The 26,265-nt window shown below is 41.8% G+C and overlaps 1 protein-coding gene across 1 annotated transcript in view; it reads right to left on the reverse strand.

The window, feature by feature from the left end:
• LOC124545298 (LIM domain kinase 1) overlaps positions 1 to 26,265 on the reverse strand; it is a 181,397-nt gene that overhangs the window by 20,617 nt on the left and 134,515 nt on the right. The window contains exons 9-12 of the mRNA XM_047124194.1: positions 20,053 to 20,284; positions 18,560 to 18,817; positions 9,280 to 9,525; positions 1,974 to 2,128 (exon numbers count right to left, since the gene is read on the reverse strand). Coding sequence (XP_046980150.1) covers positions 1,974 to 2,128; positions 9,280 to 9,525; positions 18,560 to 18,817; positions 20,053 to 20,284 — 891 coding nt within the window. The remainder of the gene's footprint in view (positions 1 to 1,973; positions 2,129 to 9,279; positions 9,526 to 18,559; positions 18,818 to 20,052; positions 20,285 to 26,265) is intronic.

Consider the following 26,265-nt stretch of genomic DNA (forward strand, 5'->3'; position numbering starts at 1 on the left):
TTCACAACCGTTTGTTGTTTCCATTTCTGTGAGATGTCTATGTAGTATCTTATCTGCTCTCACTATTCATGCTTGCTTGTGACAGTAACGTATTCTTACCATGTGACTGATATTCCATAACCATTGTGTAGCATGCCAAGACTACAGAACGTGAATAAATATTTCAATAATCGGACAAACAGTTCATAATACTGTGGAAAAAAAATTATATATATATATATATATATATATATATATATATATATATATATATATATATATATATGGCAAAAGGGAGTTTTGCTTTATAGTCCAACACTGTGACCACGTAACGATGACACCGCTGTGCTTTGATGTACCTCTGTGTTGCACTTCTCGTCCTTGGACCATTCACTGTTGCTATTTTGCTTTTTTTTTCCACAGTTCAGTACACCTTCTTCCCGTTTTCATGCTTGATCTGTGTTCAGCTGTTGAGAAGCTATCCACTGGGCCATCTTAACATTAAGTCTGGTAACACCCTTACAAACTTTTCAGGCAGTTCCTGACCATATAAATGATTTTTTCTGTTAAGGAGCAACACCTTTTACACATCTTGGCATTATTTTTCTTTTCCCAACAGATTTGATGATTACAAAATCTAGAGATTACTGATTTAGGCTTCCTGTGGGCATTCACAGCTGTGCCATCCGTACCTGGAAGTAACTTTTTGCAAGTTAGGAGAAGACTTTCTGGTTGCTGGAAATAAGGTAACAGGTTTTGCTTTCCAGTCATGCTATAGTGCAGAGTGGGACATATAAAATGCCAGTCAACTACAAGTATAAACAAACTAGAACTGATGTTCACTAATCTGAGACATAAATTAAAATATGTATATTATCTCAAACTATATCTAATGAAATAGTTCAACTGAGTACAATTCAAAAATGGTTCAAATGGTTCTGAGCACTATGCGACTTAACTTCTGAGGTCATCAGTCGCCTAGAACTTAGAACTAATTAAACCTAACTAACCTAAGGACATCACACACATCCATGCCCGAGGCAGGATTCGAACCTGCGACCGTAGCGATCACGCGGTTCCAGACTGAAGCACCTTTAACCGCACGGCCACACCGGCCGGCTGAGTACAATTCACTGTGAAATAGTATTTATTACGAAATTTCGCGTTTCTGCATTCTGAAGCAAAATTTTAATCTACATTTGCATTTATTGCAGTGACTTCACCCCCCCCCCCCTCTCTCTCTCTCTCTCTAATATTTATATATAAAAACAAAGATGAGGTGACTTACCGAACAAAAGCGCTGGCAGGTCGATAGACACACAAACAAACACAAACATACACACAAAATTCAAGCTTTCGCAACAAACTGTTGCCTCATCAGGAAAGAGGGAAGGAGAGGGGAAGACGAAAGGAAGTGGGTTTTAAGGGAGAGGGTAAGGAGTCATTCCAATCCCGGGAGCGGAAAGACTTACCTTAGGGGGAAAAAAGGACAGGTATACACTCGCACACACGCACATATCCATCTACACATACAGACACAAGCAGACACACACGCACATATCCATCTACACATACAGACACAAGCAGACAATTGTCTGCTTGTGTCTGTATGTGTAGATGGATATGTGCGTGTGCGCGAGTGTATACCTGTCCTTTTTTCCCCCTAAGGTAAGTCTTTCCGCTCCCGGGATTGGAATGACTCCTTACCCTCTCCCTTAAAACCCACTTCCTTTCGTCTTCCCCTCTCCTTCCCTCTTTCCTGATGAGGCAACAGTTTGTTGCGAAAGCTTGAATTTTGTGTGTATGTTTGTGTTTGTTTGTGTGTCTATCGACCTGCCAGCGCTTTTGTTCGGTAAGTCACCTCATCTTTGTTTTTATATATAATTTTTCCCACGTGGAATGTTTCCTTCCATTATATTGATCTCTCTAATATTTTATATTTATAACAAGCACATTGCCACTCTAATACCCAACATCATAAGAATGACAGGTACCTTTTATCTGGGTTGAGATCACAGCAAAGGAAGGCTACCCGATAGAAAGGCTCAGGGCAACTGCAGCAGAACTTCTCACGGAACACCTTTTGATTCAGGCCAAAGTCTGATGAGCGTGGCAAGTAGTCTGGATCAGCATGAACTCTACCAATTATCTGGAATAAAAACAAACAGGCTACTGAGTTCATAGAATGACGCTCATTTAACACCTGAACAGAGCTTACACACTGAATGTGATTCTTACAATTTAACACTGAAGTCTACACAGGAAAATAGTTACATAGAGTACAACGCGTTGAACATAATTCCTTGGTGACACACTAGACTGGTCCTATTTGAGATGGAATGTCTTTGCCTTCCACCGACCGAAGAAGTTTTTGACCCAGCCAATCCTCTCTTCAGATTAACATGGACTACAGATCACAGTATGACTTCATCTTCCCACATTCTTAAAGGCAAAAGTAACAGCCAGGAGAGTGGGGGGGAAAAAAAAAAGAGAGATCAATTCTAGACTAACATTTGAAAGATGAACTAATGCCGACACAAACATTACAGAAATACCTAATCCTAACGTAAACATTACTAAACAAAGGCACTCTGCATGCTACAGCTTTGGAATTTACTCCAAAAAATGCCTGATGTCTCACAAGTTATTAGCAAGGAAACATTTTTACATCTTAAAATCTCAATAACAATGCAATTTATCTTCATATGTATGTTTTATTATTTGAGGCACCTAAGCATATATAAAGCAATGTATTAAGAAAAGGAATTTGCCTTGGCCAGATGAAAATAATACCATTTACTTTTCACGGAGCATGACATGAACATAAAAGAAAGCTTCTTCACTAAAACGTAGTCATGAGGACAGCCATGACCAGCATGTGCTAATAGGAGAGATGATCACAAATTTTCATGCTACCATTTCATATTTTAGTAATCAATGAAGGAAGAAAAAGTAAGTGAAAACGAAGTTACCATTCTGAAACATGTTAAACCATCCAAGTATGGTATAGCAACATGAGCATAATTTTCCAATCACAATTAGATATTTCCTTAAGGCACTCATTTCTTGTAGCCTCTCCACAAATGTGCTTGGCACTTTCATTTATGACAGCATGACAATACTAAAAGCTCTTTTATGAATTTTAAAAGTTGGTGCAGCATGTGAAAAAGACGTGAAAAAATTACTATGCCTTTATAGTTAAAACTCAGTAGGATTAAAAAATGATCCTGTAATACTATACCAAGACAGTTATAAAAGCAAAACTTACAGCTTGTCACCACTGAGATGTACAGAAGGGCTGTCCACTTTCAATTCTCTGGACGATGCTTTAATTAAAGTGAAACAAAAGTCTTAAAATTAATGGCAAAAAATACACTGCCCATAATGTCTGCAGACAATATAGTAACCTGCACAGATTACTTCATAAATAAGAACAGGATGCTCTAGATCATCTCTTGAATCCTGTTGTGCACAAATGATGAATATGAATGTATGATAGGCTCTGAAGATGACAAGGTGTCAAGACAGACTTCAGGACTTATGTGAAAAGATCTTTCTTGGTAGTGTCATTTCAAAAGACCAAGCAACAGAGAAATTCCGTAGCAAGGAATGCTAGGTGAAGAGAAAAACCTATTTAGAAATAACCACACGAACGTCGACAAAAATCTTGTTGCTGGAACATTTATCTGGGGGCACACTATTATATGACAGCGAATGATGGACAGCAGTTTAAGTTAGGAAAATACAAACCAGTGGCAATGGCAGCATAGCGGTGGAGAAAAGTTACAACAACAATGTGGGCTACATAAACGGCGTGAAGCTGTAATGAATTAGTAAAGACTCATCTCTACCTAGAAAAAAGGACAAAAGAAATTTTCAAATTCTTTCACTTCCTTAACATAACAACATTCAGAAAAACCCAATGGAGGGGAATAGTGTTATGGTGGGAGGGATGAAGGAAGGAAGGAAGGAAAATTAGGGTTTAATAACCCATCACTATGGAGATCACCTGAGACAGGGCACAGACTCAGACTGATTCAAGTATGAGGAAGGAAACCTGCTGTGCCCTTTCAAAGGAACTATCCTATGGCTAGTGTGATTTAGTGAAATTATGGAAGACCTACATCTGGATGATTGGATGCGGATTTGAACCATCATCTTCCCAAATCCCAGTCCAGTGAGCTAATCACTGTATCACCTCACTTGGTGGTTAGACTGAGGGAATTAGATTAGGACTCGAGACACAGAAAGTAGTAGATGAGTTTTGCTACTTGGGCAGTAAAATAACTGAAGCTGGATAAAGTAGAGAGGATATAAAATGTAGACTGGCAACACCAAGGAAAGCATTTCTGAAAAAGAGGAATTTGTTGACATACAATGCAAATTTTAATGTTAGGAAGTATTTTTTGAAGCAGGGCTTCACAGCAAAGGCGCTCCAGGAGCAGACAGCAAGTGCAGGTCTGTGAGAGGCGAGTACTGTAGCCCCCTCTATCACCACAAAAAATAGGACAGGGAGCCACACTGACACAAATGTAAACGATAAAGTTGATCATGAACGAAATGCTTAGAAAAATCTAGATGCTTTTACATTCCTTGTCAATTTACACATTAATTACTTCAAGCAGCTGATCAGCACAAATTGAGTATGGAAAGCTTTTTTTTATTTTCCAATTCAGTTAACTGCAAATCCTAATTTCTTTCTCCTACATGACTGACGCCCATCTCTAGACATGGAAACTAATAAATTCCATGACAAACCTATATTTTCTACACTTCCTTCAAAGCTGTCAAGAATGCTACATCCAGACATGTGCTTGCAGCTTCTACAATTTCATAGTGTGTTACAGAACAGGCAACACACACTTTACGAGGATTATCCAAACTGGCTCTGAACATCGTCTATCATAACCGGTGGGGAATGCACAATTGTCATGTTTGATAACATCACAAAGTGGAACTATTCTACCTGAAGTGGACAAATACCACATATTCTAGCGTACCTACGAAGCATATTTTTATTAAATCACCACCTGTGAAAGGGCAAACAGATTATGCTAAAAGCTGTGCAGTTTTGCAACTCATCAAAACAGCACACTTAACTTGATTTTCCTTCCGGTTCTTCTTCTTCTTCTTCTTCTTCTTCTTTTTATTTTTCTTCCTCCAACACGGTAACACATGTACAGCCCTTGTAAATTGAACATCCTGAAAGTATTTGATGCAGGAGACATGGTCTTTACCAAGGGTTTTTGAGGACGGTGGTATCATTCTAAAAAAGATGTCAGCAAAGTTGACATCACATCTGTAGAACCATGTCGAGCCGCGACGTGCCGACACCCATCACACTCTTGGTCATGAATGAATAGACAAGATGTGACCATCATTTGCAGATTAAGGCCACTAGTTCTACTTAAGTAATATATCTACTCCGTTGTAAACCCTATCACAGAGGTTTGAATGTATGTCACATCATGATCTCATTTGTATTTTTCTTTGGGCAGAGGGCGTGGCTGGGGGCCTCCTGATATGCCATGCTGGCAGGGGGCTCGCTCTCTTAATGTTCAGCTGTGTGGCAATGAAGTTTGCCAAGAAGCAGAGCTGGGAGTGGGGCCGCAATTTTGCTCAGTGTTGACTTAATGGTCTCATATGCTAAAATTTTTGCAAAGCAATCTTTTTGCGTAAAATGTTAAGATTTCTCACACTGCTGAGTGAAGTGTGAAGACACTGTCAGTGTTACAGAATACTGCTATTATCTGGCACCACTGTTGAAACTGACTATCCCCTATTTCACAGCTAGCACTTCTCCCGTGTTGTCAAGACCACATAATGCTTGCGCATTTCCTTCACTTTCCACTACGCTGCAGCTGCTCTGCTTGCTCACGAGTAGGTGCAAATGCTCATTCTCAACTTCAATGAGTTGTTATACTCTGTTCTGAAGGTATTTGTAAGGAGTGTAGCCTTGTACTGAAGTGAAACAGAGGTGATAACCAGTTCAGATAAGAAGGGAATAGAAGCTTTTCAAACATGATGTTGTAGAAGAATGCTGAAGGTTAGAAGGGTAAATTGAGTAACTAAGGAGGAGATATTGAATCGAAATGGTGAGAAAAGAAATTTATCGTACAGTTTAACAAAAAGAAGGGATTAATGGACTGGACACATTTTGAGGCATCAAGGAAGAGTAAAATTGATAATGCAGAGAAGTATGAGGGTAAAAACTGTAGACCTAGACACAGATATAGTAAGCAGGTCAAATGAATGTAGGCTGTAGCAGTTATGTGGGGATAAAGAACCTTGTACCGGATCGACCAGTATGCAGAGCTGCATTAAACCAGTCTCCAGACTAAATGGTGACAGACACCAGTGGTTTGTAAAATGTTCTGTTTTCACGATGCACCAATTCAGTAAAAATTCTCTATTTGTCTCCACCTTAGCAGTCTCGAATAAAAGGTAATGACTGCTGGGATTGGTGTTTTCAAGCTTATATAGACACAGTAACAGCACTTGGAATCTTTCAGAAAGGAGGGAAAGTGACAAGTGAAACACTGTCTGCTCCAACAGTCAGTACTTTTTACTCATGTTAATGATTATGGGAAAGAGAGCTCTCAAAATCTCCAGGTTTTGTACAAAATAACATGACTTGACAACCAAGCATATTGTATTCACAAATGTCACTAAAAGAAGACTCCAAGGATTTTAATAGTTTGTGTCATACCAGCAGTGATGAATAACTCAACTTGCACAAATCTGGTAGTGCAGTTATTTGAAAAACTATGATATGCAACCTATTGTTATCAGAACCATTCTTAGAAAAATTTGCTAGTTTCTGACAAGGAATATACCCGACCTTTTACTGTCTTGTAATCCATTCAATCAGTTTGTGCCAGGCCATGAAAATCAGCAATTATCAAAATGTAAGTTTGACAAAACTCATTGGAAAGGGGAAGTCCTCAGTAATTCAAGAAGATTACAAGTAGTTAGAAGCTTCTCTTTCAGTTCTTCAAATGTTCTTTCACAACTTTATATTTTGTTTTGTTGATTTCTATCCAGTTTCTAATACTGGAGTCTTGTTCTAGACTGTAGTATATCAGTTGAAATGTCTGGATCGACACTGAAGTACCACACATTTAAGCTATTCTCACTAGCTATATGTAGAAGATGCACACACTAGTAGTGGAGTGTTATTTGGTGTAGCATAAGAAAGGAACTTAAGTAAAACTGTTTAAAGAACTATGGTCTCATGCAGTACTTCAGGTCATTTGTAGCATGTACGAAGTGTGTGAGAAACGTAATGAGACTGACAACACTGAACAATCTGCCAACACTGTGTTGTTCTAGTTGTGTAGACCAGGGTGTTCATCCCTTCAAGATGCTCAGTACAAGTTTCAGTTCCATACAGTCACACATGATTTGAGAGACCCCAATCAGTGAAGTTGTGTTTTTTGTTGTGTGTTACAAAAATAGAACAGTGCAATTTAGAGCAATGTTATGCCATCAAGTTTTGAGTTAAACTTTGAGAATCTGTGAGTGTGACCTTTGAAAAGTTGAAACAGGCCAATGAGAAACGTTCCTTATCAAGAGAACAAGTTCTTTTCTGGTGCAAATTACTTTTGGAAGGCCGAGAACAGGTTGAATATGAACCTCACTCAGGGAGATCAATTTCAAGAACCAACAAAAGTTTCAAATGTGTGCATGCTCTTGAGAGTTCAAACCAATGTTTAACAATACAGATGATGGAGAACCTGTTAAACATGTCTGACCGAAGATCTGCACATACGAAAAGTTTGTGCCAAAGATGGTGCTGAAAAACCTCACAACTGAGCAGGACAATTGAAGGAATGTGTGCTCTGATCATCTTGAGAGTATTTCCAAATTACCACAAATGGTTGAGTCATGTGATCACTGGTGACGAATCCTGTATTTCTGAGTATGATCCTGAGAGAGCAGCAAATTGAGGACCGGCCACTTTGACATCTCCTCAACCGAAAAAAGCTCGAATGAGCAAATCAAAGATCAAAACAATGCTGATTTGATTTTTTGACAGTAGGGGTATGGTGCATAAAGAATCTGTTCTTCCAGAACAAACAGCCAACCAAGTGTTATATGAAGATGTCTTTAAAAGGGTCAGGAAATGTGTGGATTAAGTGAGACCAAACACTGTAGACTAGTTGGTGCAACATCATTACAATGCCCCACGTCATATCGCCACTTTCACCATGGAATTTTGTTCCACAGCCCCCCCCCCCCCCCCTTTCACCTGATCTGTGTTCCTGTGACCTTTTCTTTTACCTAAATTGAAAAATGTGATAAAAGAATGTCATTTTGGGACTCTGGAGAACATGCAAAAGAACATGACTGACACGCTGAAGGCCCTACCATCTGAAGCCTTTCAGCACACTGGGAACAACGTCCCAGCCTTAGGGAACTACTCTGAAGGGAACAATATTGTTGTTTGAAAAAATAAAAACTTTGGTAGATAAAAAAAAAATCAGTCTCATTACTTTTCTCACACACCTTGTAGTCTCCGGTGAAAGCAGTTGGAATGCTTGTGGAATAAAATACCATTGCTGACTTAATTTCAACCAACAATATGGAAGCACACGGGGAATACATGGGTCATGGGACCTTGTTTATGTACAAGTCTCGCTTCAATAAGGTTAAGGTAATAGATTCACATGTCTATGAATCTATCAGAGCTTGTGTGAAACTGAGGCATTTATGATGCCAGTCTACATTTTCTCAATAAAATACTGCAATACTGAATTACTGCCCTACAGTGGTGACAAGTCAGCACAGGAAAATTCATATTGTGGTCCAACAGAGTTTGCTCTTGAGAAGGTGAGATTTACTGGAAATGAAATAGCTAGATGCGAAAAGCAGCAAGAAATGCAATAGGTACAGTATGATGGTGACTGGACAACTACTGTACTAGTTCCATGGTTCTGAGTGCTTCAATCATTCTACAGTGCACCGAAATTTTTACATCAACATTATAAACGTGATTACACTGTCAACACTAATCCTAACTTGTTTTTTACAAAGTGTACTTTATTTTTGACTACATGCAGCCATACATATGTAAATTCAAACAATTAGGATACTGATGGGGTCCCTATATTAAGCTATCCTATCTAAGGGGTACATCAACAAAGTCACAATACAGAATAAGTTATGTGTAAAGAGACGTAATAACTGCAGTCATTGATTTGTTAGCAAGTAACAACTTATATTCTGGATAATTTTAAAACAGTGGCTTTGCTGTAGTCTGGGATATGTATGCTAGATTATGGTAAACTGTTTCATTACCTCACATAGCACAATCCCAAAGGAAAATATATCAACTTTTTCATCATATTTGTTGCCCTTCATCATTTCTGGTGCCATCCAGTAAGGGTTTCCTACAACTGTGTAACGTTTTTTCCTTTCACAGCGTCTGCTTCCTGGACCAGTTCCTCGTTTTCCATAACGCCTTCGATCTGCAGCACTCACACCCACAGGATTCTGGGAGATTATACGTGCTAGCCCAAAATCAGCCACAACAACCGTCTTGTCCTAAAACAAAATGCAGCAACTACCATTTCACAATTTCAAAAATTCCCACTGAGTTACAATCTACAAAATTACATGCAGAACTGCAAATGTGCTAGTACACAAAAAATTTACACTTTCCTGGGGTAATTCCACTTTTCCACCTATTATTTAAAAATTTAGAAATAATCATCATTCCTTTCTCACACATTTTCAAACTTCAATGTTCTTATACAATAATATGTGAAAATTGCATGTTATGTACAATTACAGCAGTTCCATGGAACAAATTTTGAACTTCTACACACTGTTGAAGTATTTATACTTAAACACTGCTTTATACAGGGCTAAAATTTTATTATGTGCTCTATTACATTTACCACTGATCTTGAGTCTCTGAAATGGCTGCAGTATAAAACATTCTAGGGAATATGCTACTGTATCAAGAAAGTCATGGAGGGCAATGTTAAAAAGTTAAAAAAGAACAATTGCTTATTTATCAGTATGCAGGTAGATAGTTTCTTGTTCCATGGATCTTTTGTATGATTTATTGCAATGATGTGGAATGAGTCATTTTACATTCACATTACCCATTCATATGTAAATATGGCTACATGCTAATCTACAATTTTTAAGTACTATTTCGATTCTTAAAATCACCTTTGACACATTACAAAATTAAAAATTTTGCTGTGGAATAGAAGTTGTCAAGGAGAAACTTTTTCAGTTTATTCTCAAATTTTACTTTTCTGTGCTCCAGGGATTTTACATCATGGGGTAAGTGATCAAACGTATTGGTTGTAGCGTTGTGGAACCTTTTTTGTGATAAATACAACAACATTAATGTGGAGTAACTTACGTCACTTTGTGTCCTCTTGTACTGTAGTAATGTACATCATTGTTCCTTTTGAACTGCAGTAAATTAATTACAATGATCTTCGTGAGGGAATAAACCATAACAGATGTCTACACCATTAATGTAGGTGAGCACCATACATTATTTCTACAGCACATTTTTAAGCATTGAACATTAATTTTCTGAAAACTGCACTACCCTAGAACATTATTGCAGTATTGAATAAAAATACGCAAAATATGTTAGCTTACTCATTTGTCTCTCCCAAGATTTACAAGGATTTGCAGTGAAAATTTGAGTTAAGTGAAATGCTTTAGGAGTTTCATAATGTATTTTTCGAGTTTAAATTTTATCAATATTGACACCTACAAATTTTCCATTTTCTACTCTAGTTATTATTTCCTCACCATGTGTTACATTTATTATTGGTGCAATACCTCTAGATGTGCGGAAATAAACCTCTTGAAACAGAGACCATTCACAGAAAACCATAAAGTAATACTTTTAAGAACATTATTAACCATTTCTTCTGTTGTTGTATGTATGTTTGGACTGATTACATACTAGTGTCATCAGCAAAAAGAACTATTTCTCTTGTCAAATGTGCATTCTCGATAGGGTGCAGCCATCAACAAGTACACAAGATGTATCCCATTCCACTGATATCCCCTAGCCATCTGTCTGGTGCATTGCACATGACAAGGGACTGCATGTGTTTCATTACCAATGCATCCTGGCATTGCAACCTGCAGACAACAACAAGCACATGGGACCTGCATAATGCTTTCAGCAGGAATCCATTGCAGACCAAAGCTTCACAGTGTTCTCTTCGCCAATAAAGCTGCGTTCTCCCTCGAGGGTGTGATGAATGTTCAAAACCTGCATACATGAGCACATGTGAAACCACATGCTACATATACGCTTGCCTCAGAAAACAAATTTACCCTTAACGTGTGGGCTGGTATCACTGGAGATCCCTTCAAGACATGCTTAAGGATGTTCCCATGGCTATTCGTCACCACATTCAATGTCAGCATTATGGAGCTTCCGCATGTTTCAGCAGGCAAATGATTTCCCAGCCACTGGACTGGTCGCAGTCAGCCAGTCACATGGCCACCACAATCACCCAATCTGTCTCCAATTGATTGTTTCCTGTTAGGGTTATCTGAAGGGCCTTGTGTATGAAACATCTCTTACATCGTCAGAGGGCCTAGCGTGTATCATTGTTGCACTAGCAGGATGCCTTCGAGAAACCCAGGTATGTTTGACAAGGCACTTTGTTCAACGCAGAACATGATGTCAGGCTTCTCTCGATGCATCTAGACAAAAACTCTCCCACTTGTAGTGGGTGCCCATTTATAGAATGCGACTAAATAACTGCAATGCCAGTTAGTAGCACCAGAAGCCATTTGCGACCCCCAGTTCCTATGGGATTAATGATTCTTCTCGAACGCCCAACATGCCATGGCAGTTTGTAACCTCTTTTTGAATCACTCTGTATTATCCATTGGTTTGCCATACGATCAGTTCCATAAATCCTCAGTTTATCCAAGAGAATATGTGATTAACAGTCAAATGCCTCAGATAGGTCACAGAAAATATCACCTAGAACTACACTGAAGTGCCAAAGAAACTGGTATAGGCACACACATTCAAATACAGAGATATGTAAACGAGCAGAATATGGCACTGAGGTCGGCATGCCTATATACAAGACAACAAGCGTCTGGCACAGTTATTAGATCGTTTAATCCTTCTACAATGGCAGGTTATCAAGATTTAAGTGTGTTTGAATCTAGTGTTACAGTGGGTGCACGAGCGATGGGACACATCATCTCTGAGGTAGGGATGAAGTGGGGATTTTCCCGTACGACCATTTCACGAGTGTACTGTGAATATCAGGAATCCGGTAAAGCATCAAATATCTGATATCGCTGCAGCCGGAAAAAGATCCTGCAAGAACGGGACCAATGGTGGCCGAAGAGAACACTCAACATGCAACCATTCTGCAAATTCCTGCAGATTTCAATGCTGGGCCATCAGCAAGTGTCAGCATGCAAACCATTCAATGAAACATAATTGATATGGGCTTTTGGAGCCAAAGGCCCTCTCGTGTACCCTTGATGACTGCACGACACAAAGCTTTACGCCTTGCCTGTGCCAATCTACACAGACAATGGACTGCTGATGACTGCAAACATGTTGCCTGGTCGAATGAGTCTTGTTTCAAATTGTATCGAGCGGATGGATGTGTATGGGTGTGGAGTCAACCTCATGAATCCATGGATCCTGCATGTCAGCAGGGGACTGTTCAAGCTGGTGGAAGCTCTGTAATGGTGTGGGGCGTGTGCAGTTGGAATGATATGGGACCCCTGAAAGGTGTAGATATAACTCGGACAGGTGACACATACATTAAGCATCCTGTCTGATTACCTATATTCATTCATGTACATTGTGCATTTCGACAGTCTTGGGCGATTTCAGCAGGCAATGCAACACCCCACATGTCCAGAACTGCTACAGAGTGGCTCCAGGAACACTCTTCTAAGTTTAAACACTTCCTCCCACAACTGCATCCACTTCTTGTGGAGTGCAGAAATGACAGACTGCAAGGGAATAGGACACTGTGCCACATCCTGCCCTTAGCAGCCCAATCGGCCCGTTCATTGCCCCACATTCAGACATGACCTAGCACCCACCAGAATGGCAGCTGCTTACCCCGTCATTGGAGCTAGTACAGTTGGTCATATATCAGCTGGATCAACTCCTCAGCTGGGTACAGATCCTGATTCTGCAGCATTTGTAAGGCACTAAGGGAATCGGAGCAGATGAGAAACTGAGTGCTTCGAATATGATTCATCTTCTCCAGTGCTTTCAGGATTGCATGGAGCTCCGCTGTGAAAATGGTATATTCATCAGGCAGGTGAATCCTGATGACATGATCAGGGAAAACTGCGGAACAGCCAAGGAAATTCCCTTGTTTGGAACCATCAGTGTAAACGACGGTAAAACTGTGATGCACATCTAAAATGTTAAAAAAAAGAGATTGGAATGTAAAATCTGGCATATTATCTTTCTTAAAATCAGTCAAATCTAAAATAAGTCTGGGTCTCTGGAGGAGCCAAGGTGGAAATCTGCTCCAACCTCAACGTAAAACATTAAGACCAGCCATATCAATCTCAGAAAGGTAATCCTGTGTGCGAATCCCATAGCGCCTCGTTGCTCATTGCCAGTTATGAAAAAGCCATGCCAGAGGAAGCTGAGCAACGGTACGGTATGCAGGTGTGGACATAGTTTTATATGCCTGGCATATGAAGTGGCAGTTCACCAGCCTCTGCACGGAGGCTCTGTATGGGGCTAGTTCTGAATGTCCCAGCAGCCAACCTAATCCCTTAATGGTGCACAACATTCAACATCTTTAAATAAGGTGGTCTTGCAGACAAATACACCATGCACCCATAATCGAGCCGAGATAGCACAAATGCCCTGTAAAATAGGAGCAGACAAGTCCTGTCTGCTCCCCACGTACTGTGGCTAAGACATTTTAAAATACTTAAAGCCTTAAGTGACCATTGTTTCAGGCCTTTAAGATGAGTTAACAACGAAGGCTTCGAGTAAAAAATGAGCCCCAGAAATCTCACCACATTTTTAAAAGTAAGGACAGTGTCCCCCATCCTCAATTCAGGAAAGGTTAAAAATCGAACGAGAATAGTGAAAAAGAACACACACGGACGTCTTGGTGGAAAACAAAGTCACTGTTCTGCGCCCATTCATCCAAACGTCTAAGAGCAAGTTGCAACTGACGCGTTGTTGTTGCGAGACTTTTAGAAGAGCAAAACAGAGAAATCATCCACAAACATGGAACACTGGACAGGACTTTTCACTATGGACGTAATGTTATTAATAGCTATGGCAAAGACAGTCACACTTAAAACGCTATCTTGAGGGACACCATTCTCCTGCTCAAAGTGATCAGACAGGACGTCACCACCTTGGTATCTAAAATATCGTGGCGCAAGGAAAGACAGAATAAAAATGGGAAGACAACCACGAAAAACCCATTCATGAAGTTGCTTCAGGTAGAGACGCCTCTAAGTACTATCGTAGGCCTTCTCGCTGTCAAAAAATACACCTAGAAGATGGCGACGGCCTAGGAAAGCTTGTTGTATAGCCACCTCCAGGAGGGCAAGGTTATCAAAGGAGGAACAAAACCACCTGAACCCACACAGAAAACGACTAAGATGTTGCCAGGATTCTACGATCCAGACAAGGTGGCAGCTGACCATCCACTCCAAGGTCTTTCCCATGCAATTAGTGAGGGCAAATTACAGTAACTACTTGGTCATGTGCGGTCTTTCCCAGGTTTTTAAAGAGTAATTAAAACTGCCTCCCGCCACGAGTCAGGAAAGCGACCTGATGCCCAAATATCATTAAAAAGTGTGAGGAGGGAATCTTTGTTGCGCCTTGTGAGGTGCCATAGCATACTGTAAAGGATCCTGTCATGACCAGGGGATGTGTCACAAGCCGCAGACAATGCAGAATCCAGATCCCATATAGAGAATGGGCATTTTTAAACTGCATTAGAGGTGGACTGGAAGTCAAAACTATACCTCTCAGCAACCGCTCTATGGCACTGGAAACCCGGATCCTGACTGGCTGTTGCAGTAACTGTGGCAAAATACACCGCCATAGTCTGGGCAATGTCTCACAGATCTGTGTGGAGAGTGCAGTTATTCATTACAGCAGTCATGGGGCACCTCCCTCCTCTCCCAGAAATTCTCCTGATTGTCTCCCACGCAATGAAACTTTTGGTGGAAAGATTAATGGTATTCAAGAACTGTTGCCACAACCTCTTCTTGCTCTCTCGAATAATTCGGTGACGTTTACCCTCACCACCCGAAAGTCTGCAACATTCTCAGCAGTTGGCTGACAGAACCTACACAGAGCCGCATGACTGGTCCTGATTGCAGAGTGGCATTTGGCACTCCACCTAGGGACAGGATGCCTCTTTTGGTGGCTTGTGGACTGTGGAATGGATGCTGCAGTTGCAAGGAGGGTAATATGATCCACCCATGCCTTGACATTTGCACAGTGTTCGAACTGGGCCAACTGGTTCTAGAGTCTCCATTCGGCTCTACTGAGCACCCATCACGGCAGTTTTCTTTCGGGGCCCACGCCATCTGGCAGGAGAATCCGGATCGGGAAGTGATCACTTCTGTGGAAGTCATCGACCACTTCCCTTTGAGCACTGTGGGCAAGAGCTGGAGAGCAAAGCGAGAGATCAATGGCAGAGAATGACCCAGTCGCTGTGGAGAAGCCTCTCAATTGCTCTACCCCTGGGACAAGTAATTGCAGAGCCCCAAAGCACATTGTGGGCATTAAAATCACCACAGATGATGAACGGCTGAGGGCACTGTGTAACAAAGTCGGTGAGGCCTCTTCATCAAGTGCATCATGTGTGGACAAGTAAAGGGAACATATAGTGAATGGATGATGCACGTGCACGGACACAGCATGGTTTCTGAAGTTGTCTTACGTGAGAGGGGTGAGGAATGGTAGTCTGTCCTGACGAAAATGCTTACGCTTCCTCTAGCTCTCTCTCCACCCAGGTCGTCTGTTTTGTGGAGTGTATAGCCTCATAGCCCAGGGGAGTGTGACGGGTGGAAGTAAGTCTCCTGGAGAGACAGACACAGCAGTCTACCCTGAGAGAGTAGACGAAGTTCCTCCACATGCATTCTGCTGCCCTGCAAGTTCCATTGAAATCTGGGAGCCATCTATGGCGGGGGTAGCACCTTCATCCTGTCTTTCCGACAAGGTGGAGGGACTGCAGCAAGTGGAGGGGCAGTTGTGGGACGAGATCATTCCCCCACACATATGTCATACTCCATCAGCTCTGGGGATGAGTCACATGAAGCATCATGTAAAATGAAATCAACACAGTCAGACGGTTTACCACATGATTTGAGCTGCTGTTGCTGCTTTATAGGAGCTTTTTGCGGTTTGGTGGGCTTTGGTGGAGCCGACGTGGGAGTGGTAATGGCTGTACTGGGCTTCTGAACAGCATCAGCTATTGGAGGCGCCAGGGGCTGGTCCAAGTCGGCCACTGTACCTTTCTTCTGTCATTGGAGTAGAGGCTACATGCTCTGAAACACTTGCTGCCTTGCAAGTGCACTGACATCTGCAGGTGTTAGTGCCAACACTTGCCACCTCCGTCAGCATCTGCTTTTGGAGTAGGCTTCTGAACCATTGACGCAAAAGATGTAGCAAATGTGGGAGGTTGAACCGACTTGTAGATCTTTTTTGCCTCACCATAGGGGATACATTTGGTTGTTTTTATTTCCTGGATTTTGCCTTCCTCTAAAAAGATTCAGCAGTCCCTACTCCAAACAGGTTGGTTTCCAGAGTAATTGATACAATTGATTTGGTTGGAGACGAGCAACCAGCTCCTTCATGAACGGCCTTGTCGCAGTTGCCTCAAGTCGCTTCACCTGTACACCCTAATGTGGTATGCCCAAAACGCTGGCATTTGAAACAGCACATTGGAGTCGGGAAATAAGGCCTCACACTAAGGTGAAGGAAGCCAGCCTTAACGTGCTCAGGAAGTTTCATGCTACTGAAGGTAAGAATAAAGTAGTCGGATTTGGTAAGATTGCCATCAACCCCCTTCATGATATGTTGCACGTTGACTATACCTTCCGGAGCCCACTCACGTTGCAGTTCCTCCTTGGGAATTTCGACTAGATCCTGGCATGTCACAACACCTTTGCAAAAATTCAAGGTGCTGTGCAGTTGAGTGTCTATGGCATTTTCCCAAGGGCATTTAGCAGTTTGGAGGTTAGCTGCCTGTTGGGAATTGGAAGTTTCCACCATTGCACAAGCACTTCACTGATTTTAAGGAGCCACAGATTCCCTCCAAATCCTTTTGTATGTAGAAGGATGAAACCCTTTCAAAACTACCCTTCTTCCATTTCACTATGAGAAACACATTCTGAGGACCAGAATGCAAGACTGGACTTGTCATAGAGGTGCCGGAGTCAGGCGGACTGACTACACGAGCCCTCTTGATAGACTGGGTGTTACAACTTTCCAGTGGTCCACCCTCTCTGCTGGAAGGAGGAAAAGAGGATTTCGGAGGATCCATTTCGGTCCCACGAGCAGCTAGGGAAGTAAGGGTCCACCCAGACAGAGCCCCGCATGCCTGAGTAAGCCTTATACAACTGAGGTACGGCAAGTTCCCCAGAGGTTGCCAGCTAATAACTGTTCTACCTGAACAGCCATGCATCTCATCAGCGAACAACACACCTTGAGATTGAGGTTTTTTTTGTACAGGTTTATTCCATTCTCGCGATCCGGGCAGTTAAGCCAAGATCCCTATTTCCTGAGACACACAATGTTCCACCCCGACGCCGCTCGGTGGGGCTAAAGCATGCCCAGTGCTTATGGTGACGGGGGACTGGCAGCGCTTACCAGTTCCCAGCTCAGGAACCCTGGGGTCGCCAAGCCCATACCCAGGAAATGAATGCCGAGCCCCTGGAGGCTCTAGTGATCCAGTTTTTACAAGACTGTTCAATGTCCTTTCTGATTAGCGTATATCGAAAGTTAATTTTGAATAATGGTATGAATTTATCAAAGAATAGATTGAATTTTATGTCAGTATTGGGTTCGTTACAGATTTAATCCCAGGGCTTCTCTTGCAAGTATTCTTAGAAATGTTTATCCTGGAATCATTAATTAATTGGTTTCCACTGAGGAGTATCTGTACCATAAGGCACTATCTGATTTACCTAACTAGGCAGCATTATCAGAAAGACCATGTGTTACTGGGTATACAGTTGATTTTCTTGTTCTGATCATCAAAGAAAACATTATCAATTAGGGTCCTACTGCCTTTATCCACTTCTATTGGAAAGTTAATTGAAAACTAACTGTATGATCCAAATAAGGTTTCCAGATCATTTTTCCTATAATTTATACTATAACTTATATTGCAGTAATGTGTGTAGAATAACAAAAACACACTCTCTCTCTCTCTCTCTCTCTCTCTCTTTCTCTCTCTCTCTCTCTCTCTCTCTCTCACACACACACACACACACACACACACACACACACACACACACACACACACAGTTCCCAGGCATGGTTATATGAAATAACAGCATTGTAATTTATTTCCTCACTAAATGTATGATGTATGTAACTTACCTCTCTAACAAGGCAGTTGTGAGAGTTTAAATCACGGTGGATGATGTTCATGGAATGCAAGTACGCCATGCCAGCAGCAATGTCCTTTGCAAATGATGCTCTCTGTTCCCATGGTAATGGTTCAGATATGTCATGCAATAGCTCTCGTAGCGTGCCCCCCGAGATGAATTCAGTGACCAGGTGCAAACGCTTGTCTTTGTACAACACTCCAATGAAGCGCAGCACATTATGATGATGCAGACTACGAAGTACCGCCACCTGAAGCAAAAATATAACAATATCAATGCTAACCCATAGATGTGTTTCTTACCCTTACATAAAAATGAAAGATGTAATATGAAAGCCTCTCACGGAAGAGTGTAACATTAAGAAACGGGAGGGGGAAATGCCATGGTAATTTCCTTTCGTCCATGTCATAAGACTGAAGGCTCTTTGGGTACACACATATGGAGTACCGAGATGAAGCTGCAGCCATCTTAAAATGCCACTAAAGGAAAGAGAAGCAACAATGAAGTTAAATATATCCTTCAGAATTATGTATTTGACAGCAGGTATAAACTACAATTTGTAAATTTTAGTTGTAAGAAAGATTAGTGACATAATGAAGCAGTTGTTGATCTCTTCACAATCTGCAACATAAAATAAAGTTAAATTGCTTCAATTTATTAAGCTATGGCAGGTTGACAAAATTATAACTGCCAGATAACTTGTAGTAGCACCAATTTCTTTGGTTAGAACAGAGGAAAGTGTTGAAAAAACAGAAGTAGTCAAATATCTTAACGGTCTGTGTTTAAGAAGAGGTAACATGAAATAAACGTAATCATATATTTCAAAATAATGTCATTCAGATGTGCACACAAGCACAAGAAAATTTTTATCAACTTTTGCATACAAGGCTAATTCTGCCAATTAACTTATTACTGAAACTGCTGATATGGACCACGAATCAACTACCTTTTCAAAACTGGATTTTAAAACAGCATTTGCTAGTACATTTAAATCTGAAACTGAACAATTATGGTGAACATTTCATATGGAATTGTTATCTTCAAATACTACCACCATCAATATTGTTTATAGTAAAATTGTGTACATTTGTAATTCAGAATGAGTCAATAATTGTCTCTGCTCCATTTGGTTTGCAAACTCTAACAATATAAAACCCACGATTGATTCGCAACAGTATGAAAAGGATGATTACTTACTGTTCACCACATTGAGGTGCCGAGTGGCACACAAGTGCAGTAAGAAGAAGACTGCAACATATTATTAGCTATCAGACTAGCCTGAATGCCACTCACTGACTCCTTGAGGTGATGAGTAGTAATCTATCCTTTTCATATTGTTATTATACCATTGGTTACTCTTTTGTTTTGAAATTATCAGGGGCATTTTGCAAGAAAAATACTAAACTAGTATCCCTCTGTACACATTATTGCCATGCAGAGCTAAACTTATCCAAAGTATTTCTTACAAATGAATATTCAGTTTACCTCTTTGAGAAAATTCTTCTGTGCATCTTCATCCACTCTGTATAATTCTTTCAGTACCATGACTTCATTTGTTGCGCGGTGGGTAACTTTGTACACTTGGCCAAAGAATCCTTTCCCCAATAATTCACCCTTCACTAAGTCAGAGGCACGGAAAATGCGCTGACTTTTGGGTTCCACACGAAATGATCGAGTTCGTGACAGATCACAGCTTTCACGGCCAGATGGTGGTGAACTGCTGAAAATGTAAAAACAGTATACAATGAAAAATATGTAAGCCATTTTGAGATACAGAGCTTAAATCATAAGACTTATTCTATTTTAGGAACTGGAAACCTGATTAGAGAATGTAAAGCTACTGTATGATTTATAAAAAGAAATGACAATACTGTCCACTCAGTAGTCCATGTTGTTTTTCTGATCAATCACAAGGTTGAACTGATTCAGTTCACTCTTGCAGCTTGCCATTTACCACCTTTCCTACCTATAGCATCCAACACAATCTACAAGGGTAATCCAAAAAGTAAGGTCTCCTATTTTTTATATGTACATAGACCTGTTTATTTCTACAATGGTTTACATCAGTTTACAGCTTGAACATTCAGCTATTTTTCGACATAATCACCATTTCTGTCGATGTATTTTTGTAAACGCTGTGGCAGTTTTTGCATGCCCATGCCATACCAGCTCGCCGCCAAGCTGTTCAGAAAGTTATGAACCTCTCCTTTCACCTCGCCGTCAGAGTTGAATCGCTGGGATCACAATTAACGCCGACAGATACTGTGAGACACTCAAAAAACTCAAACGGCAATTCAGAACCGGAGAAGAGGAATATTGAGCAAGGTCGTACACATTCTCCATGACAACGCTCGCCCACACATCGCTCGGCAAACCGTTGCTCTCCTGCAACAGTTTCAGTGGAAGTCAGAGAGAAGTCCCTGAAGACAGTGCAGGAACAGAACCTGAGACTATTCTTGGGGTTCTCGCAGGTTGCCGTCAGGGTAATCAAAGACACCAGAAGCGACAATGGTGGCAAGATGGAGACTGAATATGTTGCAGATAAATATGCAACACAGTAAAAGGGCCACTGCTGCCCTGAGTCGTCTTCTGGGAAGACGAGAAGTGGATGTGGCCGATTCAAGAACCCTATTTATATAAAGCGAGTGTATCGGGCCTTGGCGACACTGGAGGTAAGCTGGCTTATGCTAGAAATATAAGAAACTCCAAAATGTGCATTTATGTAAAAAATGGAATCCCCTTCATGTCGATGGCGGACTTTTGTTCTAGGGACTTAATGACCATCAGGATGCAACAACGTGACGAAGGTATCACGAGGGAGTTTGTAATGGCTTCAGCATACCTTCCTTATGAAGACAGTGCTCCTCCTCAGGAGGTGAGGAGACTGATGGAAAACTGTGCACAGCAGTGTGACGAACTGTTGGTTGGATGTGATGCTAATGCCCACAACTTGATGTGGGGCAGTGACAACACTGACAGTAGAAGTGAGAAACTCCTAGAATTTCTTCTAGCTAATAACTTAGAGATCCTCAATAGGGGCAAGGAACCTACTTTTAGAAATGTAAGAGGGGGAAGAGGTAATTGACATAACCTATGGTTCCACTTTGATGGTTAGTTATGTCAAACAATGGCATGAGGCTTCAGAGCCATCCTCATTAGGCCACATGTATATTAAGTTCGAGGTTGAAATGGGCCTTAGATAGACCATATCCTATAGGAATCCCAGGAAAACTGACTGGGAGGCATATAGGGGGACCTCCACTCAAGCCTATCGGAAGTCAGTACTTCGATAAGGAAACCAGTAGAGTTTGAGGAGGTAGCAGAGGTACTGCCATGGTGACCTCATACCATGACAACTGCTCTATCACCAAGAAGTGCACGAATAGAAATTTATCTTGGTGGAACAACAACCTGGAATCACAGAGGAAACAGATACAAAGACTGTTTAACCTTGCAAGAAGGAAAGGACAATGGGCAGAATATCGGGAGGCCCTTGTCGAATACAATCTTATAATTAAGCAAGAAAAGCAGGCGCCCTGGAAGGTATTCTGTGAAAAGGTAGAGGGTACCGCTGTTCAGGCCAGACTTCACAAAATCCTCACTAGGGTACCAACTAATTCTGGAGGAACTTTAAGGAAAGAGGATGGGAATATACAAGGACAGCACATGAAACACTGGAACTACTCCTTAAGACATTTTCCTCAATGTACTCAGAGACAACATAGGCCAGGATGAGATCCCTGTGCGATATCTGTTTTCAGGTATTTGAAGGGAGAACTGGAAATCTGCCAGAGAATGTGTTGGCCACAATAAAATCCAATGGGCGGGAACATTCCAACTGTTCAAGTCACCTGGTCCAGACGGAACTTTCCCAGTGCTCCTGCAACCAGCAGGAGCAAACTTAATAAGATTCCTATGCAGGTTACTTAGGGTTAACCTAGCAGCAGGGATCATTCTTAATGTCTGGAGGGCAGTGAAGGTTGTCTTCATTCCAAAGCCAGGGAGAATTGATCATACCAAGACCACAGATGTGAGACCAGCCAGTCTGTCCTCCTTTGTTCTTAAAACATTAGAAAAACTGATCAATGTGCATGTTAGGGAGAGGAGGTTAACTAGGGTCCCTCTACACATAAACCAAAATGCATACCAACCAGGAAAATCATGTGAAACTGCATTCCACCAACTTGTTGGGAAGGTGGAGAAAGCACACTTTCAGGAAATAGCCCTCTGCATCTTCTTGGACCTTCAAATCCATGGTTAAGGCAGCAAAGGTGCATGGCTTTGAGACCACCATTTGCAGGTGGATTAGAGCCATAGAGCCATGGGTTAGTGGTAGAAACGTAAGAGCCACCATGATGCAAGAAAAAACAGTAATCAACACCTCCAGAGGCTGTCCACAAGAATGGGTCCTGTCCCCTCTACTCTGGAACCTTGTGGTGAATGAACTCATTGTTGAATAAAACTCTAGACAGTAGACAGTCCACGGATATGCAGATGATCTTATCATAGTAATACTTGACAAATTTTCAACAAAAGTCAGAGCTATAGCACAAGGAGAATTGAACATTATGCAAAATTTGTGCAGGAAACAGGATCTAAGGGTCAGTTCTAAGAAGACTGTTGCAGTAACAGTTACAAGGAAGCAGATCCAACACACATATTGCAATCCCAAGCTTCTCGGTGAAACACTATCGGTGAAGGGGATAGTGAAATATCTAGGGGTAACCCTGGATGAGAAACTATCATGGACCTCTCAGATAAGGAGCACCCGTTCCATGGAGAAAGGAGAACTGTTTTTATTGGTTAAAAGGAAAGATTGAAGCTTTGGCAAAGATTTCACTTTCTTGCATTGAAAGGGGCTTAGAGAGGATTGCAGGTACATTAAAATCCGTTAAGTAGTTGCAAAATGGGACACTGTTGGTGGAACTCTCAAGTTCCCAACAAGTGACAAACTGCAGAAAGCCAAAAGCCATGGGGAATGAGCTATTGAGACTGCTCCGTACCACATTAAACAACAATAAGGGTGTTGTGACATTCAGGAACCTGGTGGACAGAACTGAAAGTTGAGTGGGCCCAAGAAGGCATTGTAGATGTGCAAAATGTTATGCAATGGGTGGAAGGCAGTTTGATTAAATCTGACATGCTCAACTTCACTTTTAATATCACAGAACTCCCAGAACATATAAAGGCAAGTTTTCTTCGCTTTATCATGTGGTATCAAGCAAGGTGGTGCAATGGTTAGCACACTGGACTCTCATACAGGACGATGATGGTTTAAACCTACATCAGGCCATCCTGATTTAAGATTTCCGTGATTTTCCTAAATCGCTTCAGGCAAATGCCAGGATGGTTCCTTTGAAAGGGCATGGCCGACTTCCTCGACTTCCTTCCCTGTCCTTTCCTAATCCAATGGGAGTGATGACCTCGCTGTTCCGTCCCTTCCCCTAAATCAACAAACCTTACCATGTGGACCTATGTCCCCAACCCAATGCGCTGTTTTAAATGCCAGTGCTTTGGCCACACCACTCTTGCATGTAAGGGAGAAGCCACCTGTGGCAATTGTGGTAAGGCTGCCCATGAAGGAGTCATATGTTCATCTCCTACAAAATGTGTGAATTGCTCTAAGGCTCACCCTCTCTAGAGAATGGACTGCTGTGTCTTCCTTGAATGGTTGGTAATCCCCAAGAGTATGTACTGGATCTACACCACGGTAGTAAGACCTATGATCACTTATTAGACTATAATATGCTGGAAAAATGAAAAACAGCGGGTAGCTGCTAAGGAGCTTGCTAAGGTGCGAAGATTGGCCTGCTTAGCCATTACAGGCGGAATTAGCAGCACACCCACTGCTGGGATAAATAAATGTCGTGTGACAAGGGCCTCCAGTCGGGTAGACCGTTCGCCGGGTGCAAGTCTTTCGATTTGATGCCACTTGGGCGACTTGCGTGTCGATGGGGATGAAATGATGATGATTAGGACAACACAACAACCAGTCCCTGAGGGGAGAAAATCTCCAACCCGGCAGGGAATCGAACCCGGGCCCTTAGGATTGAAATTCTGTCACGCTGACCACTCAGCTACCGAGGGCGGACACTGCTGGGATGGGAACCATGCTGGACATGTCCCCATTACACCTGTGGGTAAAGATGGTGGCAGCAGCTGAAGCAGACAGGTTAAAGACTGGCAAAACCTGGAACTCACTGGGGTATTCCTGATCTCACACTAAAATACTGAGTTAGACATAGGTATGGTTGGGGAAATGCCAGCCGACTATATAACAACTTCCAGCTGCTACAACAGGTCTTTCAATGTAGTAATTACAAGTAGAGAGTTCTGGGAGAACAAATTTTGACATCGTACTGGGGACGTAGTTTGGGTCACTGATGGTTGGAAAACAGACCAAGGTGCTGGGGTTGGGGTATACAGAGTGCAGCCAAGACTGGAGAGTGAAATCTCTATAGAGGAGATGGCCATTGTGTTTCAAGCAGAAATATCTGCTACCAGGGTGTGCGTGGAGGAGAATTTGCGGAAGTCTTACTGAGGTCGCAGAATTTTCATTTATTCAGACAACCAAGCAGACCTGAAAGCACTGGTGGCCTCTGCAACAAGATCAAAGATCATAACAGAATGCCACGAAGTCCTTGAGGAGCTAGGGGAAAGCAATAGGGTAAACCTATTGTGGGTCCCCGGTCACACAGGGATTAGTGGTAATGAGCAAGCTGATACGTTGGCCAGGATAGGGGCGATGGCCCCATTTATTGGACCGTAACCTGACCTGACAATCACCAAGGCGATAATCAAAATAAAACTACGAGACTGGAAAAGGAGACAGCATGTAGAATATTGTGCTAAGGTCCAAAAGCAAAAACATGGCAAGGTATTGATGCCAAAGCCATGTTTTAAGAGAAGTCTCTCAATCCTGGGCTTGAACAGGAGAGAAATGAAACTCATGGTTGGACTATTGACAGGCCATGGGAATTTCAAAGAACACCTACATACAATGGGGATAATAGGAGAAGACCCCATGTAGGATGTGATGTGTGGTGTTGCCGAGCTACATTTTTATACTTAACCTAGATTACAATGTGACAGTGCAACAATATCAAATAGTCAGTATATGTCATCACTATATAATTAGGGGATCTCAGCTATTAGGAACCAGTTTGCAGGTATGCGTCCTCTTCAATTAGACACACGGCCATGCCTGTGTCCACCTGAGAATCCACTGTTGCTCTTCTACTATCTAGTTGTAACATGAGACACTGTATCACATCTGCTTCTGCTGCCAAGGTCACTGGCAAGTTAGTTTGCAGTGAGCTAGCGGCCAATGCTGCTGCCACATGCCAGCCTTGACAGGCACTCGCTAGATGCCCCAGTTTGCAGCGTGCAAAGCAGACGATGTCACAAAAAGGGCAGTGACACTGTTGATGCCACAAGCTGCAATCTACTTTTGTGCTGTTTTGTACAGTTTATTACGAGAAGACAGTAAGAGTTCGCACTGACGTTTTGGGTTTGTTACTTGACTTGCCTTGCCATGTTGCAATGGGGAACAAAACAATGTAAACAGACCTCCCAACTTTCATTTGACTCATCAAAGCAAGTAAATAACAGAGGGCGAGATGAGGATAGTGCAGCTGCCGAATGTTGCTAATTTTTGCAGCAGTTTTTAACAACAATTACTCTTATAGCTCCTGGGCT

Source organism: Schistocerca americana, chromosome 8, assembly GCF_021461395.2.
Source record: "Schistocerca americana isolate TAMUIC-IGC-003095 chromosome 8, iqSchAmer2.1, whole genome shotgun sequence".
Taxonomy (NCBI): domain Eukaryota; kingdom Metazoa; phylum Arthropoda; class Insecta; order Orthoptera; family Acrididae; genus Schistocerca; species Schistocerca americana.